Below are 21959 nucleotides of genomic sequence, written 5' to 3'. Positions count from 1 at the left end.
GATTTACACTGTAGTTAATTCATGCTGTCAGTCGAAGAAATAAAACTACTGCATAAATTCATTTTTAATCGTTTAGATGCATGGAATTGCATGCACTTAAAAACGAAAATAATTTGGACAATGCAGAGACTAATATCACAATTTTCTGATCCTATTAGGCGGCATGGCAAACTGAAAAAATATATAGGAGACTATGGAATGAAATAAGTTAGAGAGCAGCAGCTCAGAGGAAAATAACTTTGAATTCTGCATTTTGTAGCGAAAATAGGATGGAAATATATCCTAAATGGCAATATTCTAAATGGAGAGGAAGAACACTGAGTATTAATGCTGAAGAGAAACAGATTCAATGAAACAGAATTAAAGGTGGACAAAAATGTAAAAGGGTCAAATGATATTTTGAGTTTTACATACAAAGTTGTATGGTAAACCTGTTCAAAACACTGCTTAGGTCACAGTTGAACTACTGTGTGCAGTTTGGAAACTGATTATAGAAATAAATTGGAGCCATTGGAAAATCTGCAGTGTACAGACAAATCTCTGTTATTCAGCATGCTTCAAGAATGGGAGGTGCCAGTTAATCAAATATGCTGGTTAACTAAGATGTAAGGTAAGTTCCGTGTTTTCATCCAATCAGGAAGCTCCAAGGTGATCACGCAGTGTTGCAGGTGTTGAGGTCTCGTGAGAGGTACAGGAGCGCATGAATCTAATGAGCGGTGCTGAGGGAACATAATGCTGCAGAACAGTGGGAGGCTGAGACTAAAGCAGTGATAGGCTACCAATAGCAACCACCAGTGAGTTTGACAATTATTAGTGGTTCTGTGAGAATGGGACTGATGGGAAACGTTTTAGTGCTGATTTCTGAGGGATGAGAGACGTCTTCAGTCAACAAACAGACCCAACCCCAGAATTCCAGTTAATTGAATTCTGGTAGGCAGTGTGTCAGTTAACAAATTTTACTGTACATTCATGAACATGGCATCAGTGAAGATAAGATGTAACACTTCAGGACTTACTAACCAGTTTTTATACAGAGGATTTGAAAAAAAATGTCATTGAACTATTTTAAAAGCATATGGCTCCCTTACTACAAGTGAAAACAAGTGCAAGTAACCAAGGTTATAAGTTAAATATTCCTGGGTGCTTGACCTTCAAAAGAGAACAGACAAAATTGAAAAGGAGGAAGGATTTCTTGATAATAAAGGATGGAATAAAGACAATAGGGCAAAAGGATCTTACTTCTGAAAATCAAGATGTAGAATCTAGCTGGGTCAAGCTAAGAAACAGCAGGGGGCAGAGAACAACGGTAGAATTAATTTATACAGCCCCTGGCAGTAGTTGTAGTGTTAGGTAGAGTATAATAAATCAGGAAATGGGAGGTTATTGTAACAAATAATACAATAATCATGAGTGCTTTATTATTCAAATAGACTAGGCAAACCAAATTTTCAGCAATAGTTTGGGAAACAAATTCATGGAATGCATTCAAGATAGTTTTCTAGATCAGCATGTAAAGGAACCAACTAGGGAATGGGCTATTTAAATCTAGTTTTATGCAATGAGACATGTTTAATTAATAATCCTGTAGTAAAGGAGCCTTTGGGGAAAAGTGATCATAATGTGATAGAATTTTATATTGAGTTTGAGAGCAATTTAGTTAAGTCTGAAACTAGAGTTTTAAATCTGAACAAAACTAATTATGTCAGTATGGGGGGTGAGTTGCCCAAGATAGGTTGGGAAACTAAATGAAAAAATGTAACAGTAGATTCGGCATGGCAAACATTTAAAGAAGTAATTCATGATTTACAACAATGATATACTCCCCTAAGGAATAAAAAACCCATGGGAAAAGCAGGCCACTGTGGTTAACAAGATAAGTTAAAGATAGCATGAAAGGAGACGGCTTATAATCTTTCCAAAAAGAGTTGTAAGCCTAAGGATTGGGGGGGATTTTAAAATTCAACGAAGATTGATAAACAAAAAAATAGGATATGAGAGTAAACTATGGGCCACTTTATTTTTCTGAGAATGTAATTGGGGTGGGTAAGGGGGTATCTGAATTGAGGGTATTATATTAACATTAATTTTTTTTATTCATTCACGGGATGTGGGCTTCGCTGGCTGGGCCAGCAATTATTGCCCATCCCTGAATTGAGTCCTTAAACTCTGAAATTCACTCCCTAAACTTCTGCTCCTCTCTACCTCTCTCCTCCTTAAGATCCACCTTAAAATCTACCTTTTTGACCAAGCTTTGGACCATGTGGCCTAATATCATCTTTTGTGGTACTATGTCCAACTTTGCTTCACAGCACCACTTTACAGTGCTTTGGGACATTTTATTAACTATGTTAGTACACATTGTTATTTGGTTAATGGACAGAAAACGGAAAGTAAGAAAAAATGGACCATTTTCAATTGATAGGCTGTAATTAGTTATGTTAGTGGAATACCACAAGGATCTGTGCTTGGGCTTCAGCTTTTTACAAATCTATATTAATGACTTAGATGAGGGGAATTATAATGTATCTTAGTTCATTAACAGTACAAAGTTAGATATGAAAGTAAGCTGCGAGGAAATCACAAGAGGCTGCAAAGATTTACAGGTAGTGAGTAGCCAAAAGCATGGCAGGTGAAATATAATGTAGAGAGATATGAAGTTATCTACTTTAGAAGGAGAAATAGAAAAGCAGTATGTTGCTTTAAATTGTGAAAGTCTGGGAAATGTAGATATTCAGAGAGATCCGGGTGTCTGAATCACAGAAAGGTAGCATGCAGGTACAGCAAGCAATTAGGAAAGCAAATAGCATGTTAGCATTTATTACAAAGGGTTTAAGTACGCAGGTGAAGAAGGCTTAATGCAATTGTATAGGGCCTGGTAAGACCACACCTGAAGTATTGTGTATAGTTTTAGTCTCCTTACTGGAAGGATGTACCTGTCTTAGAAAGAATACAACAAAGGTTCACTACTGATTCCTGGGATGACGGGCGTGAACTATCAAGAGATTGAGTAGACTAGGTCTATGTTCCATAGAGATTAGAAGGATGAGAGGTAGCCTATAAAACATATAAAACTCTTAAGGGGATAGTCAGTGTAGATACTGGGAGGACATTTCCTGTTTCTGGGGAGACTAGAAGTAGAGATCACAATTTCAGAATAGGAGGGTTGGCCATTTAGAACAGAAATGAGAAATTTCTTCATTTAAAGGGTTGTCAGTATTTGGATTTTCCTACTGTAGAAAACTGTAGATGCCCAGTTGTTGAGCTTGTTCAAGTCAGATAAGGGAATCAAGGGATATGGTCATAGTGAGGGAAGGTGTAGCTGAGGTAGGATCTCAACCATGATCTTATCGAATGCCTATTCCTGCTTCTATTTCTTATGTTTTGTTCTTATTCTGATTCTCGGACCCAAGCCCTTCAATCTATTGCCACTTTTGCTCTTTCTTTTAATTTCTTTTCTCTTTACCTCTCCTAGACTTTTATTGTTGTGCCTGCTTTCACTTCTCCCTCAGGTACTCTGTATTCTCAAATCCCTTCCCCAACTCTTCAGTTTTCCTCAACCTTCCTGTTCTCTTGCTGCTGCCCCAGGCTAGACTCCCTGTTAGATAAGCCAACATCTTCCCTCTGTGCCTTTTTTGTTATTCTTTGATGGGCTCATCAGGGCACTTGCGTTGACTCATTATGTGCAGAAACTCCACTTGCCCCATCCCCACTTTCTCATCAGCTTACTCACCCATTGCAGCCTCTGGGGGTTAACCTTGTCTAGCTTCTTCCTCTCCATCTCACCCCTCCCACTGCTGACGCTGTTGACTCTGTCAGGGTTTAGCTCTCTCCAGCGCTCTATGCATCTCACTGCAGAATATCCATTCACTTGTGATCAAGGTCGTTGCCATCCACAAACTTATTGTGATGTTTAGATCAAACATCTTGGCCTTAACGTAATCTTGGCTGAGAGGTGATGACAACTTGCCCCTAAATGAAATCTTCCTACCTGGTAAATCTTCCACCACTCTCCTTATCGAGGATGGGGGTGTGGTGCTCATCATCAGATCACTCCTTCCCTGACCACCTCCTCTCTGGCACATTCTCCTCCTTTGAGCATCTTGCCTAGTTCCATCCCTTTCACCCCTCTTTCAAAATCATTGTTCTGTACTGTCCTCCCCGGAATATTTTATCACCACAATTTCTTCACTGCCTTCCACCCTCAGCCTCTATAAGACCATAAGGCATAGGAGCAGGAGCAGGCCATTTGGCCCATCTACCCTGAACGACTTCTCATCCTTGGTGATTTCAACCTCCATGTCATGTTCTCTCTCCTCTGAGTTCACTGCGTATATGGAAAAATAAAAATACAAAGTAACCCAGCACAGAATGGACACCTTACTATTAAATTAAGCTGTTTGATTGAAAACAGCTGTTTGAGGCCAGAAGTTAAGAGTTCTATATTTGGGATAATTGTTTGTAAGTGGTATGAAATTATTGGAATTGACTGTCCTCACTTTTTTTTCAACTCTCTCTAGATTGTTGGACCTGCAGATGGCTCAAATTACATCATAGATTACTATGGAGCAAGACTCACAAGATTAGCAATAGACAATGATACATATAGAAAGACACAAATGGAACTGTGAGCCCTGAAATTTAGAATTCTGGTAGGTTTTCACTAGTAACCTTTTCACATTTTATTTTACATGGTTACCCCCAGTTAGAGTTCTTTTTCTTTACTTCTCATTGGGGATTTTGCAAGACTTTGATAATTTTGGTTTATGATTAAGACCTAAACCATAGTTTGGATACCTACCATAAGAGAAAAAATGTTCTATGTTAGGTGTTGAAAATGACTGATAGTTAATGTCCTCAGAGAATTTGGGAACATTTATGTAAAATCCTTTTTGTAAAAGGTGTAATCTAAACATTTTTAAAAATTTAAATATTGGTAAAAATCTGATTAAAATTCTGTTTTGCATAAGATAGTTAAAAATATGTAGCAGAATTCTGTGAATACATTCGAAGGCTTTTCCAACAGTGAAATTTCTATTACTGTTTTATGTTGCCAAAGGAATAACAACCATAGTTACAGAGGCTGAATTTTATCACTTCTTTGGGGACGCTGGAAGGCAGGAACGCTGACAAAATGACATGGGAAGACTTCGGGTGGCATGCTCAATATCATCTTGCCACTATGCCACTCTGCAAGCAGTGTGAAATATGGCAGATGAGCTTCTCGCCCAACTGAGCCACATAAGCCAATTAAGGGCCACTTTCTGCCACTGCGGGTATTTTGCTTGTGTTAGGAAGGCCCACTGCAACGTGGCAGCCTCCCAGCCAGCAGGAGGGCAAAGAGATCCTTCTGCTTGGGCAATCTCTGATTCTCATTCTAAAATTGATCATGTAAGCAGTGACCCAGTACCACCGTATATTTATGACATGTAAATTAGTACTTGAAGTAGTGGGATGTGGACATATGCCTCTTTTCCACATGCTAAGTTCCTGATCTCATGTGAGTTATTGGCGGCTGAGAGCTGGGCTCTTGAGGTTGGAAATGTTGCTGCTGTTTAATTTAGTTACCTGGTTACAGAGCAGCCAGAGCTAGGAACAAATCATCAGCTCATTCTTGTTAAAAGATAGGAATTATAAATTACAATAAAACTGGCTATTATTAGCTCAATTGTACAGTTCATGTTATAGACTAAAAGTTCTGAATTGCTATGATGCATTATTTTTAATGCCAGTGTATAGAAATGAGCCAAGTATATATAAAGTCTTTCTAACCAGATTTCTCACAGCCAGCAAATCTTGGGAGAAGCAGCAGAGGGCACTCACAAACTGTTCACCAGACTTATTCTAAGGACAAAGTTTCCTTTTTCAATGTTAGCATACAATACAAGTGACTGGTTTTGCAGCAGTTGAGTTCTTAACTAAGTGCTGTGCGGAGAATTTTTATAAAATCATCCTTTGCAATCCCAGTTGAAATTAAACCTTGATCAGAACTGAAATCTATAGCTAAAGATAGAGGCCGTGGCATTTTGAGGCCCTGGTCTCATTTGATTCGGTCTTCTTATGATCCTACACCAGACCCTAAGTATTTGATAAGATCCAATTAGGGACCAATAACAACAGACAAAGCAATAACAGCAGGCAGACTCTTTCCAAACCATCCCCATGACCATTGGAAAGATAAGCAGAGCAACATAAATAGGAAAGGCCCTCCACCCAGACAGGACAATATAAATGAGGGTGCGAGAACTCTTCCTGCAGCCTCAAACTTACCCCTTGGAGGGCATGGCACTATGTATGTCCGAGCCAGACAAACTCCCAGAGAGTTTTCAAAGTTTTGTCCTTTCAGGAACAGTGTTCCCATCCCAAGATGTGAACAAGTCCGTGGTACTGCTGCGAGCCACTCAATCCATAATGTTGGAGGGAAACATAAACCTACCCCCACCCCACCCCCGAGTCCTCCCTGAAGGCCAAGACACTGATCAGTGGAGTGGGAGGAGGATCAGTACTTGTCCCCCTCCAGAGGGTTCATCTGGAGTGTGACCTAGTTTCAGGCCCTGTAACAATTGGAATTGTCCCCAATCTACCAGTAACAGGAATTGATTTCCTCCTTGAAAATGATTTGGCTGGCAGCAAAGTATTAGCTAGCTAAAGAAAAGAGGCCAAAATTAGCCAGAAGAGAGCAGAGAGCCGGTCAATGTTATGAGGCCCTAAAAGGTGAAATAGAACCTATAACAACTGAACGAGAGCTGTTTGAATTTAACAAGTCTGAAGCCAGGACAATAGAGTTAAAAGAGGTCAGGGAGGGCAAATAGAATAGAAAACAGACCCACCAGATATCCTAGAATTAAACAGGAATTAGAGAACTCCCAGAGCAGGAAAAGAGATTGAGAGGAAGGTGCCCCACGTAGTCGAAGGGCCTGAGGAAAGGCAAATTATTAAAGCAGGAAAGTAAAAGGTTACAGAATTGCCAGAAATATGGCTGGTAGAAGCCTTCTTTCCTAATTTAAATGGGGACCAAGGAAGTTCCCAAATAGAAGCAGAAAATATTGCTGAAAAGTGATTTTTTTTGTCAAAGCTTTTCATCTTGCACTCATTAGGACAATTCGCAAGAAAATACCAATGTCAGGGGGAAAGCGTATTTATATTGTTTGAGAAGAGAGTGCTGATAGGATGGCAAGTGGACTCTGGACATTGGCATGGAAAATGCACCAGTTGATTGTGGATGACAGTTAACTGCCAAGTGGCTTGACTCTGGTCAAGACATTGCCCTGGGGAATGAACCAGCGAATGACTGACACTTATTTTGTTAAGCTGAAACAGGCACACTGTGTGTACACGTTCTTTCTGCCTGCAAAGAACACAGCCCTGCGTATAAATATATGTAGCTTCCAGTACATGCCTTACTGCAAGCCCGACTCTCAGTCTTAAATTGGTTGTCAGCTTAATTCTTAGCTTGCACATAGGCTGGACACTGAACCAGAATCCCTAAAAGGGGCCAAAATTGCCTTTAAAAACCCCAATCTCCTGGCAATCAGCCTGACTACAGTAATATAAAAGCAAAATACTGCGGATGCTGGAAATCTGAAACAAAAACAAAAATACCTGGAAAAACTTAGGTCTGACAGCATCTGCGGAGAGGAATACAGTTGACGTTTTGAGTCCATATAACTCTTCATCAGAACTAAGGAAATCGAGAAATAAGGTGAAATATAAGCTGGTAGAGGGGGGGTGGGACAGGTAGAGCTAGATAGAGGGCCAGTGATAGGTGGAGGCCAAGAAGAGACAGCCGAAGATGTCATAGACAAAAGGACAAAGGGGTGTTGACGGTGGTGATATTATCTAAGGAATGTGCTAATGGGGACATTAAGGGTAGCAAGCAGGACAAGCGAGTGGCAGCTGGCCCTAGTGGGGGTGGGGTGGGGGGAAGGGATCAAAATGGGCTAAAAGGTGGAGATAAAACAACAGATCGAAATAAATTTAAAAGTAGGTGGGAAAAGAAATATATATTTTGTTAAAAATGATAAATTATTGGAAAAAGGGGGATCGGAAAGAGGGTGGGGACGGAGGAGAGAGTTCTTGGTCTAAAGTTGTTGAACTCAATATTAAGTCCGGAAGGCTGTAAAGTGCCTCGTCGGAACATGAGGTGCTCATGTGCTTCCTGTGGAGCAGGAAGGTCACATGATCAAAGACTCTGGCTTTTTGAGCAGTTTAATATTACCTTTCTAGGCTGTGCAGCCAGTCTGCTGTTTTAACATTAAACTGGCAGGCCACACAGAAGCAAGCTCTGTCCAGGCTGGATCACCGGCCTAGCTAAACTGACTCTGTTGGAAGATTTTGTGTCATTGCCTCCAAAACTGATGCAATCTCCGCATGTTTACTTCATCTTGCGACATCAATGCTACCTGAATAAGTGAATCTTACAACATCGGTCTCCAGCCAGCCGACCATCAAATGCCTTCGTGAAGGACTTCCTCTTTGGACTCTGACTTTACTCACGTGAACCAATATTCAGTTTTTCTGCATTCCTTGTACTGTAAACCCCCTTTTCTCTATCCTCCCCTTACTGTGTGAATGCAGAATGGGAAGTTGTGAACACTCCTTTTTGCAGGTTTTGAATATGCACAATAAACTAACTTGCTGAGTTAATCCTAACTCAAGTTTACTGTGGGATTATTGGTAAAATTGAATCACAAAAACTGAGAGGTTTTGAAAATACACCACCACTTATTCATAAAAAAAACAAACTAATTCAAAATACCTTCTGTTTATAGACAGTTGGTAAGAGGAAAACACTGCTGGTTTGAACTGACCCCCTCCTGTCTGTAAAAATATGAATTAACAGGAAAACTGTGGTTGAACCCACCACACTACACAATAAATGGCAGATGTAACCAAGATAGATTTCATGGATTTTTCAACAACCCATCCAGACGTCAGTAACAGTCTGAGCCAACGAACCTTACTGAAATTCACAAGGGATTCCCATCTTCAACTTCAAAAATCTAACCTAGAAATTCTCTCCAAAAGTCGCTCCAACTCGGATGGCATCATCGACAGCCCACCACAGAGTTTCAGTCTCATCTCCCAACATTCCAGAGATTCCCCTGGATTCACGGTCTGCACTCAAGCACCAACTCTCAAGTACAATTTCAATTCTTCGGCCATACCATGCAAAACACTACTGCTTCAAAGGGGTACTTCTGTCCAACAGTCCACAACACGGAGTCACTAACCTTCGGCTGCCTTCTTGGGCCTTTAGAGCTTCCCGAGCTCTCTTTAATTACTAGGGCTTCCCATGAGCCTTCTTCACTTAAAGTCTGCTACCCACAATCCCTAGCCTATTTTCTGACTTAACTAGGACCTCATCCTGTCCAGGCCCCTTTTGGAACCTTTCCCTTTGAGACCTTTCCTGGCCCTCTTCCCTTTGGGACCTCTCCCTTTCCTCACTCCCTGGTCCCTGCCCGAGACACGTGCCGGCAATAATGCTCTGCTCCTGGACCCCAGCCCAAAGAACTCTAAACTGTCGAATTGCGCATGTGCAGCCCACGCCTGGTCTGCAGATGTGTAGAAATTCCGAGTTTGGTAGCGACTTGGAGTTCCCGACCTCTGGTCTGCAACGAGGTAAATGAGGTTTTCAAAACTTATGAACTTGGATGCCAAATGATCACTCCAAGGCAGCATGCTAGTTTTAAACCACAGGAACGTTGGCTGGTTGAAATGCAATGGCAGGTGCAGATAGGCCTTGAGATTTGGAGGGCAAGGCTGAAAGGGGCAAGCTCAGGCTGGCAACAACCCACAGTATTTTGTGGAGCATGGAAGAGTATTTCTGACCTCATAGAAATTAGCTGAATCTTGTCTTTCCGGAATTTCTTCAGTTCTATGGCCTTCGGAATTGGTCAGAAGTGCACCATGTACTATTCAACCAGTGCCACCCTGAGATGACAATTGGGGTCCTATGTAAGTTGTAGGACTCCAATTTGGAGGTCAAGAAGAATCTGTGGCCTAAAAAACAGGCAGGTAGTCTGGCTGTCCAGTGGTAGGGCCCTGTAGGTGTCATAGCAGGATGATCATTGGGGTTACTGGGGTGGCTACTGGTATTAGAATCATATCTCTCAAGGCTGAATTTTTCTTTTACAAAATGGAAGAACATGGCATGATCTGACATTTGGATGTTAACCTGGAATTTTTTTTAAAAGGTCATAAGTTCACTTTGGAACTGTCAGCAAGCAGGCCTCTTCCAAGAAATCACCAGACTTTTATGGTACTTGAGGTAGATCTGGCTGTTTGTTTTGAACTGCAATGACTTAAATTGATGGAGAAAAAAACTGAAAAGGAAGTTTTGTAACTTGCTGGAAATCACTGGGGTGAGAGGGAAAAAACTTAAGTGTGAACCGGCTTATATTTAAGGCTCGGACTCGAACTCAAGTTCTGTCGAAGGGTCATGAGGACTCGAAACGTCAACTCTTTTCTTCTCCGCCGATGCTGCCAGACCTGCTGAGTTTTTCCAGGTAATTCTGTTTTTGTTTTGGATTTCCAGCATCCGCAGTTTTTTTGTTTTTATTTTTAAGGCAGTCTTGTTGGGGAACAAGTTGAGGAAGGAAGGCTATCTTAACTGGCTCCCTCTCTCTACCTTGCCTAAAATTGTGTATGGCTATCAACCTGTAGCCAGAGAACCCTCATCTGAATGTAACCAATCTGCATTTAGACCTGCAAAGTTGAGACCAGTCTGAGAATTTCGAGACATCCACCGGGACCAGATTCGCAAGAGGGAACTACACATCAACAGCGTTGAGACCCTGCAGACTTTATCCTTTATTTTATAATGCCCATCCTCCAAAGCCCATCTTTGCATAGAGACTCTCTTTGTTTGTCCTTTGTTTGTCTATGTATATGTTGGGGGAATTCTTTAGGAAGAGATGGATAATTATACTTCCCGATTAGAATTGTGTGTTAACTAGTACTTGCAATTTGTCAAAAGACATGTTTTGTTTTAAAATAATCATTCTGCATTTTTTTTAAAGAAGCCTGGTCAGGGTTTCTTTTATTTAGGGTACTAGAGCTATAGGTACACAATTGGCCATTTCAGTGAGAAAATTAAACATTTAAATTAATGGTATGGCCTGCAGAGTAGTGGGGCTTGATAACTCGCGCACTCCTACCATCCCTGTCGTAGCACTGGTAGGACTACTGATCCTGTTTTGAAACTATTATCACCATTGGTGCTGATTTCAGCAGATTTAAATGTGATTTTTACAAACCTTAATATTTGAATTTTTGGCAAATTCCTTTTTTCTTTGTAATGTACAGTTTTATTAAACCATGGAATAGAAATACATGATTAATGTAAAATTTAAATGAAAGTATTGAGAATACTTTTTACTTATAATGATTTTGTGCAGAATATTACTGACATTTAACCTTGCACGTAAGATCCATGCAGATCAGACCAGCTAATAGTTTGCTTAGCTATAACTTTGCATTTCCTTTGTGTTCCAGTATCCAAGACTTAAACCGGACCTTAACATGCATCAATAGATAATCTGATAGACATTATTTTAAAACCACCAATAATCCTTTTAAATAGGTTAACATCCAAAATAAATAATATCTATCAGAAAATCTTGCCTCCAATGCTCCTATATTTGTCAGCGAAATTGCCTTGTACTTATAGTTCCATATTTTCACTTTTGCTGCAGCTCATTCATATAAAGCTACAACCATGCTGGTAGTACGCTTTCTTTGGGGCAGCTAATCTTGCTGCAGTACAGTTACTGAATGGTTCATCCTGTATGCTGGAACATTATATTTGTATTGTCAGATGACCAGATTTTTTTTATATTGATTGAGGGATGAAGGACACCAGGCATAACTCTTCTGCTCTTCTTTGAAATAGTGCCATGGGATTTTACAACCAGCCAAGCAGCCGGATGGGGGCTTTGGTTTAAGGTTTTATCCAAAAGAGGGCACCATCAACTTTGCAGCACTTACTTAGCACTGCACTGGAGTGTCAGCTTGATGTTTATGCTAAAGACCTAGAGTGGGATGTGAACCCAGGACCTTGTGATTCAGGGGCGAGAGTGCTATCAACTGAGCAAAGGCTGGCACCTGTTTCTGCTTCTAATGGGCCCACATATACTTTAATTAATCTGTTCCTATTTATATATCTAGGGAAACATTTATAATAAGTTTTATGTCTCTTGCTAGCCTACTCTCATATTCTCTTTTCTCTATCCTTATCAATTTATTGGTCCTCCATGCTGAATTCTAAAATCTTCAGGCAACACAAGCTTCTTCCTTTGATTTAATACTATCTTTAACATCTTTTGATAGCCATGTTTGGACCACTTTTCTGTGGGACTTTGGTGCCTTAAAGGAATATATATTTGTTGCAAATTATGTATTAATTCTTTAAATGCTACCATTTTTGTGTCTCATCATATCCTTTAAAGGAATTTCCAATCTGCCTTAGCCAACTCTCCCCTCATGTCTATGTATTTTTCTTTGTAGACTCTAGCTTTGGATTTAACAAAATTGCTTTCAAACTCAATATAAAATTCTATCATATAATGAAGACTTTTCCCCAAAAGCTGCTTTCCTACAGGGTTATTAATTAACCTTTACCTTTTGCAGAATACTAAATCAAAAATACCCTTTCCCGAGTTGGTTCCCCGATATACCGATCTTGAGAACAATTATGCATAGATTCCATGAACTGTGCTCCACACTATCACTGCAAATTTGATTTGCCCCATCTCTATACAAATACTATACAATACCCCTTGAATACTATATTACCTTTACATTTGAACATACAAAATAGGAGCAGGAGTAGGCCATTCAGCCCCTCGAGCCTGCTCTGCCATTCAATAAGATCATGGCTGATCTGTTTGTGTTTTGGATTCCACATTCCCGTCTACACCCCATAACCTATGATTCTCTTGACTAACAACAATCTATCTACCTCTGCCTTAAAAATATTCAATGACCCCCACCTTCAACACCTTCCAAGGCAGTGTTCCAGAGTCGCACAACCCTCTGAGAGAAAAAAATTCTCCTCATCTCTGTCCTAAAAGCACAACCCCTAATTTTAAAACAGTGCCCCTAGTTCTGGACTCGTCCACAAGAGGAAACATTCTTTCCACATCCACCTTATCAATACCGTTCAGGATCTTATATACTTCATTCAAATCATCCCTCACTCTTCTAAACGCCAGTGGAAACAAGCCCAGTCTGTCTAACCTTTCCTCATAAGACAACCCGTTCATTGTAGGTACCAATCTAGTAAATCTCCTCTGAACTGCCTGTAATACGTTTACATCCTTCCTTAAATAAGGAGACCAAAACTGCATACAATATTCGAGATGTGAGCTCACCAATGCTCTGTATAACTGAAGCATTACACCTTTACATGTATGTTCAATTCCTCTCGTAATAAAGGATAGCATTTCATTAGCCTTCTTAATTCATTGCTGTAACCTGCATACTAACTTTTTGTGACCCATGAATGAGAACACCGTTATCCCTCTGCACCTCAGAATTCTGCACCCGTTCTCTGTTTAAGTAATACTCTGCTTTTTTATTCTTCCTGCCAAAGTGAACAACTTCAGATTTTCCTACGATATACTCCACCTGCCAGATTTTTGCCAGCTCACTCAACCTATCTATATCCGTCTGCAACCTACTTATGTCCTCTTCACAACGTACTTCCCTACCTATCTTTGTGTCATCTGCAAATTTAGCTACCATGCCTTTGCTCCCCTCATCCAAGTCATTGATTTAAAATGTAAAAGATTGAGGACTTCATTCGTCACATCCTGCCAATCAGAAAGAGATCCATGTATGCATACTCTCTGTTTTCTGCCAGCCAGCCAATCTTCTATCCATGCTAACATCTTATCCACTACACCAGGTGCTTTTATTTTCCACAAAAACCTTTGATGTAGCACTTTATCAAATGCTTTCTGGAAATCCAAGTACAGCACGTCTACAGGCCCCACCTTTATCCACAGCACATGTTACTCCTTCAAAGAAGTCATAGGGAAAAGTTCCATATAATTGCCCTTATCTAAGTTTAAAATACTAGTCTTAGACCCACTCTTCTCCCTTTCAAACTGAATGTAAAATTCAATCATATTATGGTCGCTGCTACCTAGGGGCACCTTTACTGTGATGTGATTAATTAATCCTGTCACATTACACAATGCCAAATGTAATACAACCTGCTCGCTGGTTGATTCCAGAATATGCTGCTCTAAAAAACTATCTTGAAAGCTTTCTATGAACTCCTAATCCAGGCTACTACCACAAGTCTGCTTTTTCCAGTTTATATGTAGATTAAAATCCCTATGCCATTTTGCGCATGGCTCAGGTAATAATCCAGGGATTATTACCTTTGAGGCTCTGCTTCTTAACTTGGTGCTTAGCATCTCATACTGACTATGCAGAACCTTCTTCCTTGTCTTGTCTGTCGTTGGTACCTACATAGACTACAATGACTGGATTCCCCCTGTCCCACTGCAAGTTCCTCTCCAACCCTGAGCAAATGTCCTCCACTGGGCAGGCAACACAGCCTTCTGGAGTCTTGCTCTTTACTGCAGAGAACAGTGTCAACTCACCTCACTAAACTATCTCCTACTACCACTACGTTGCTGTTTGCCCCCACCCTCCCCCGAACCGCTTCATTCACCTTGCAGACCTCAGTTTCGTCCTCACTGGTTGTGAGCACCTCACAAACCTCTTTGACAGTTGGAAGTCTGATGCTCCTCCACTACTGTCTGCTCGGTCCCATTACCTGCCTCACTCATAGTCACATCCTCCTGTCCCTCGCTGCTGACCAAAACAGAGAACCCTCTTCTAAGAGGTGTGACCGTCTTCTGGAACAAAGTGTCCAGGTATTTCGGCCCTCCCTGGCCATGTTGCGCAGTGTCTGCAGTTCAGCTTCCAGATCAATAATCCTGATCCCGAATTCAGATGATTACACTATCTGCAGACATGCTTGTCGTGGATCACCTTGACGTCCAAAAAACCCACATTCCACAGCTGCAACTTAACACCTATCCTACCATTGTTACTTATATTATTTAGTTAATTTAATTTAATTGCTCAATTAACGTAGAGGCCAGCATTTTCCTGTCGGCGATTTGGAGCCCACTCGCCGACGGGAAAATGATGCAGAATGATGTCGGGAGGAACCCCTGACATCACCCCGGTCCCTTAAAATTTTTAGAAAGGTGGGCGGACAGTGAAATCAGCTGTCTGCCCACTGACCTTTCAATGACCAATTAAGGCCATTGACAGGGCCATTAAGATCATTAAAGACCTGCCCATCCAAGCTTAAGGCTGGCGGGCAGGCCAGGAGCCCCAGCGGGTTCTTGATAATACATGAAACCTCATCCACTGGCGGGATGAGGTTTCATGTCCGTTTTTAAAATGTTTAATAAAGTTTATGTCGTTTTTATTAACATGTCCCATCAAGGAGGAATTGTTAATAATATTTTTATTTTTCTATTTTTTAACTTTTGTGCACTGTCACTAATCTCCCTGAGACAGCACTTAGTCTCAGGGAGCAGTGCACTCTTTTGTGCGCATGCATGAAACAGCGCACTTTGACAGCTGGGGATTCCCTCCCCCCGCCCCCCTGCGCATAGGTAGCGCATAGTGCTTCCTGACGGGCCCGCCCACTCAAAATGGCTATGGTCCCTGTTTCGGCAGTGGGGGTTGGCTGGCTACCCGCCCACCGCTGAGCCAGTGGGGGGCCCGCATGCCCAGCAAGGGCAAAATTGTGCCCAGAATAATTCCTATGCATGCCAGATCTCTTGCCCCATGCACCAGACTCCCACATGATCCTAATTTGCTACTCACTCAGTCCCCATCTGACTTTGGTGTAGTCGCCTGTCTGCTTGCGCACCCCTTACTGTCTGTGTGATTTGAAAAGCTTGCCTCTTTTTTTTAGACCTTCTGATGAGTCACTAGCTAGTTTAGATTCCTGCAACAGTAATTAACAGTAAGTAAGTATTTGGATATTGAGCAACAAAACTTTAGCGTTTATGGTATGTGTATTTTAATGCAGTGATGTTCAAACCGAGGGTATGGTAAGGGGGATAAGATAAAGGATGCATGGAGTATTTAAGATATAAACTGGGATATGTTGCAGGAATCTTACAGTAGATAGGATAGCACTATGTAAATTTCAAACTACTGCTGTAAGGCAACAGAATAACAGACCAAAAATTGCTGGCAGATATTTTGCATTGACCAATGACATTGCACTATATTTACATTCTAGATTGCTGGAACATCAATCCAACAGCAGTACAGCGATGTTGATGTCACATTTGGGATCTTGTGAACATAGTACCCTATATTTTACCTCTTTAACCAATGAAAGGAAAGAATAGAGAAAGAAATAGAAAGACAGTGTAGGGCATTGGGTGAATTAGACAGTAAGAGAAATAGAGGGGGTATAGGAGAAATGAGACAAAGACAAACTCAGAGAAAAAATAAACTTTAAATTTAAACAAGCAGAAGATGACAGTGTAATCCAGTTGTGTTCGCGAATTACTGCATTAGTCCTTGAGAAGTTAATGAGTGAACGACAGGGTAAGTGTGCAAGATATACAAACAATCTTGACACATGAAGTAAAGGACTATCCATCATGATTAGGAACAGTGGAACACCCACAGGGTACACTATTGCATTGCTTTCATATGAACATATTGCTAACTTCAAAGTCCATCTAATTCACCTTTTACCATCCCAGGAGCCACATAATACAATAATAATAGAATTGTGGACTAATTATTGCATTCAATTTCCCATCAGTTAGCCTCAAACAGACCAGATAGGAGTAAAACCCTTGCGTTGAAGAAATTTTGAACCATAGCTTCAAGGTCACTTTTTTTCCTCTCATTTGAATGAGTGGTCCCCTGCTGCGTGTCAATATAACTTTGTATCCTGAAAATTATTGCAATCTAACAATAATGGGCATGTGGTTGGCAGGGCTGGCACAAAAAAATGTTGCCAAGACAGTTAAAAGGACACTCAACCTCTAGGTACAATTCACTGCCTGCTGGTGTGAAACTTCACAGCTTCATTCTTCCCTTTCTGGGCCTCCAAGATTGAGTGTCAGGTCAGGACCATGAATCGCATCTTCAACAGAGTCCTATATGATATTAATTACAGCCCTAAGTTGCTGTGATAGGAATAATTAGGAATAACACGTAAACCCAACAATTCCTCGATCGCAATTCAATGGAGCCTCACGACAAAAAGGTACTTTTACCAGCTTTGGTGTTCTAGCAGTGAAGCAGTGTATATTGTCCAGCAATTTGATGAGAATCAAATTCCTCATTTAATTTTTCAACTAACTAATAATGGTAAGAACTTTTGATGTGTCATTGCAATGAAGTGACTTCCTGGAATTTTCTGGCGCAACAATAGAGATGGAAATAGGGGCTGCAAAGGGGAGCAAAGCCTCTTACTACATGATGATTTACTGTAGCTGGGTGTGTAATCCATTGCAAAAAGTTGATGCATAGGATTTAAATTTGTTTACACAGCATTGTGCTAAACCTTCTCTTCCAAAATGTGCATGATACTGGATACACTTCATAATACACAATAAAGCATACATAGCGTATTCATATTTCCCCCTCTCTGCTTCTGATCTATGTTGTTTTCTCAAAAACGAGTGCAGCTATCAAGTTTAGTTGTGGTGTGCATTGACTCAGTGCATTTATTTACCCAATTCAAGTCTGATCCCACAGCTATGTTTTGCTGTCCATTTGGCTTTTGTTGACTGAATTGAATCTGATATCTTTAAGTTATAAATTGGCACAGAGACAAACATTGTCCATCCTTAATTCACAGAGGAAGCCCATCAAGGAAACAAAGGAACAAAATGAACGTTGCAAGGACGGCAGTGGCAAAAACATTGGACAACCTGATTGTTCTTAAATCTCCACTCAGTGATTGGTGTGGATGTGACAAACAACAGGCTCTGAAGCATTTTGAACAGGAATTAACCAGCTGCCTTTCTGCAGTGATAAAAACCTGGCAACCATCAGTATGGTTGTAAATAGCTGGGTCAAACTGGCGACACTGTAACTAAATCAATATGCATGTGCAGCCTATATGTATCTTTCTAAAATGTTGATTTTTTTAAAAAAAATTTTATAAATATGTTCGATATAATTCTGTTCATAATGGCTATGTGCTACTTAAACATGTGAACTGATGTACTTCATTGCTTTGCCAAAGCTAGGGTGTCCAAATATCTCCCAATCACCGTGTTTCATAACATGTTGATTTCTACAAAATTTTAACAAATTCTCTTGAAGTGGCTTCTCTGTGCAGTATTGCTCTCTGTTCTGTAGCTCATTAATATTCTGAAATGTATTAGATTGTTAAGATTGCAGGTGTCAAATTTGGCTTTCACACCTCTGAGCCAATTTGAGCATATTATCTCAACTTCCGTATTGGGGGAATAATGTTGTCGGAAAGGCCATCTTTCATATGAGACATTAAACCAAGGTAGATGTCAAAAATCCTATGCCATTATTTGAAGAAGAGGAGTTCTCCCCGGTTGTCAGGCCAAAATTTATCCCTCACCCATCATCACGAAAACAGATTATCTAGTCGATGTAGCTAATTTTTATGATCTTGTTGTTAACCTGGTTGCCTAATTTCCCTACATTACAACAGTGACTACACTTCAGTGATACTTCATTGGCTGAATAGTTCTTTGAGGCATCCTGAGGTTGGGAAAGACCCTACATAAATGCAAGTTTGTTTTCTCTTTTAATGTTTGTGTTTACTTCAGTATTATAGGAAGCTGACAGATTGTTTGGTATTATTTTTTAATGGAATTTGGCTCAAAAACGAAAAAGTTGTCAATACTTTTTTTTTGCTAAAGTTGTATCATTGTCTATTTTGTTTTGCTTTTTTCTCCTTTTATCATGATTTTATGTTGTCATTATTTATGGTGGTGGTGGTGGTAGAAGCTTCCTCAAAGTAATGCCAATATTTATTTAAAATTTTGGCAAATTGCACATGGAAGTCTTAAACTAAAAGCCAGTGAAGAGTATCAGGCTGTAGAAAGATGCTAATTAGGTAATAAAGAATACTTGACAGGTGTAATGTCAGAGTGGAGAGAATTGTCGAGCCCAGCAGGAGTCAGTGCCTGGATTCCTGGAATCAATTAAATGGATATTGACAGTATCTATAATACCACCAGCATCCCAGGGCAAGTAATAGAGACAGAAAATTGCTGGATATTTGTAAAAGGATGTAATATTTTTTGCAACTCAACTATATGAGAATTTGTGCTTCTAATTATAAAGTATGCCTCAGAAGCATGGCCTCAGAGTTGTTCACAAAAAATGGACAGATTTAGTGAATGCAATGCCCAAATATGAATTTAAAAAACCTATAATTCCATGTAGTAATTACAAAAACCTGTAGACCTAATTTATAAACATGTGGAACTGTGATGTTTTGAGAATCATGTTCCAGTTAAACCTCAGAATTCTGTGTAATAAACATGGGCTCATTAGACACTGGAAAACAATAGTCTTGTTCATAAATCAAAAATGTACAATGAATACAGTTGAAATAACACAAGGAACATTTTTAAAACTACGAGAGCAGTAATAGACATGAAAACTATTTTGTAAAGTCATCAGTTGCATCCCTTGAGGCTACAACCATGCTGCATTATTTCTTGTCTTTTCATCATAAGTCACACCCATACTTCTGCATTACACCTCCTCTGGTTAATCACTATAAGAGAGGTCTTGTATGGCTTAATTCTTACCTGCCCAAGAACAGCAGAATCTCTTCACCAATGGATTTTCCTCCCAGCAACGTATGTACATCTATAGTATGCCTCAAGGTTTCATCCTGGGCCCCCTCCTATTTCCCTCACTTACATTTTGCTTCTTGGAAGCATCATCCTTAGACATGGAGTCATTTCAATCTTCTAAATTTTACAAATGTAGCAGGATATTGCAGTCATTTGCAATGTAAATTCTGATTTGCCAACTCATCCGTGAACATGAACATTTATACTGTAGTGTATAGATGATCAGACAGAAAGATTTGCCTTTTTGATATTGGAATTTTCACATTGCATGTTTTGAAACAGGGAATTTTAAATAGTTTGCTGCTTATTTTATTAAAATTTTAACTTTGGACTCCTCCCTGAAGACTAATACATCCTTGATATTCAGGTGGCTGTATAACTACAAGTTTTACTTCTGATTTGAAGTTTTTTTTGTAAGTTATAGATGATTAGTCATAATTCAGTGATCTAACTTAGTCACTGGAGGCAATAATTCCCAGTTCAGTCCCAGGTTCTTGGAATTTAATTAAAATATTAGAGAAGTAACATAAAATGCACTGTCCACAATTGCCTTGCAGTATACGAAAATTGATTATTATCGCAAAATATTTGTACGCCATCAGTAAGATGCATTAATATCTTCTGTATTTTTAACTTCCAGTGGAACTCAATGAAAATTAGCTATTAGTTCTCAAAAATTAAGGTTATTATAACTTTTTTAGTACAAGGCTTTTAGTGAAAATAAAGTAAAAACCAGGGAATAATTATATTTCATTGTGCGCACACCACATTTTGGGAGAAATTGAATTTGCCTTAGAAGTCAAACAAATATTAATGATTCCAAGATGGTGATCCTTACTCTGTGTTTACAATGTGATTTATTAGCTGACATTCAAACAATTTATCATTATTTGGTTTCTGGTTCCACCCATTCCCCAGAAGAAAACAATTTGAAGCATTCCAGTTAATAACTTCTAATTTTAGAGGGAACAGCAGAGGATAAGTTACTGAGGAGAATTATGTCAGCTTTATATTTCTATGTTGTGAATCATTTCATTACCTGTGTAGGCTATGGAGAAGTAATGTTAAATATTACACATATTGGTAACAATTGAACACAATAATAACTGTTTTTGTTGTGACTTAGCTGTATTATGTTTCAAATCAATTCTTCTAACCCATAGAGCAATAGTTAAAAAAGAAACATTCTCTTTCCTAATCTGTTTTACATATTGGCAAAATGTAATACATAACGTTTATTTGTCTAATAGGTTACATTATCTATTTAATCTTATAACCGAAACTTCCTTTACATCTATCAATTTGGGTCTCTGAATTCTTGAAGAGCAATTTTATTGGTGTGAGCAATTGGCTTCATCAGCTTACGTCTTTAATGCTGATCAGAAGGTATTAATGATTTTAAAATTGAAGACAAAATGGATACTACTATTATGTGGAACATAAAAGTATAGGTTTATTCTAGAACTCTCCAATGCTGGCTATGGACCCACTGAATCTCATACTAACTGCAGCACAGGATTGTGGTTCTTGAGAATTTTGCATTCAACTTGAGTAATTATGGAAACAGTAACAACCAAAGTGTTCAAATATAAAAGCAAAAAGTTGCAGCAACATGTCTACAGTGTACCATGTCCACAACTTGTTGCACGTGCAAGAAATGAATTAATTGGAAAGGGAGAAAGTCAACAATGATAAATCATTGTGAACTAAACATATACAAACATTGAATAAAAATATATTGTTTCTGTACTCTTGGAGTAATTTTTCTTTTGTGCAAGTGTAGACGAAAGTTATGCAAAACACTTAAAAAGAAACATACAAAAGAGCCTGGCCTTAGTCTGGGAACTCTTGCACTTTAACCCTGGGACATTATTTTACCAATGTGAATCTTAATGAGCTTATGTCAATGAAAGGTAATTTATTAAATTTCACTAACAGTTATTCTCTATATTACAGAAAGACTGGAAGGTATTGTAATTTTAATAGGCAGCCTTATTTTACCCATTGAAGGTCGTGTAGGCACTTGTTGATACACAATCAGAACAGGATTTAAGAAATCTAATTACAAAAACTCCCAAGTTGTCTAGAATAATAAACATT

General features: G+C 39.5%; 1 protein-coding gene across 3 annotated transcripts in view; it reads left to right on the top strand.

The window, feature by feature from the left end:
- Positions 1-21608, top strand: part of tm2d1 (TM2 domain containing 1) — a 128060-nt gene extending 106452 nt beyond the window's left edge. The window contains exons 6-7 of one of the 3 annotated variants that reach the window (XM_041208060.1): positions 4518-4649; positions 17867-21608. In XM_041208060.1, coding sequence (XP_041063994.1) covers positions 4518-4628 — 111 coding nt within the window. In that variant the 3' untranslated portion in view covers positions 4629-4649; positions 17867-21608. Of the gene's footprint in view, positions 1-4517; positions 4650-10702; positions 11353-17866 lie in introns of those variants that run through there. The other 2 variants (XM_041208061.1, XM_041208062.1) reach the window with 2 other exon arrangements.
- Positions 21609-21959: the final 351 nt, after the last annotated feature.

Source organism: Carcharodon carcharias, chromosome 16 (genome assembly GCF_017639515.1).
Source record: "Carcharodon carcharias isolate sCarCar2 chromosome 16, sCarCar2.pri, whole genome shotgun sequence".
Lineage (NCBI taxonomy): Eukaryota > Metazoa > Chordata > Chondrichthyes > Lamniformes > Lamnidae > Carcharodon > Carcharodon carcharias.
The sequence above is the reverse complement of the archived record's forward strand: the minus strand, read 5'-3'. Positions and strand labels throughout refer to the sequence as shown.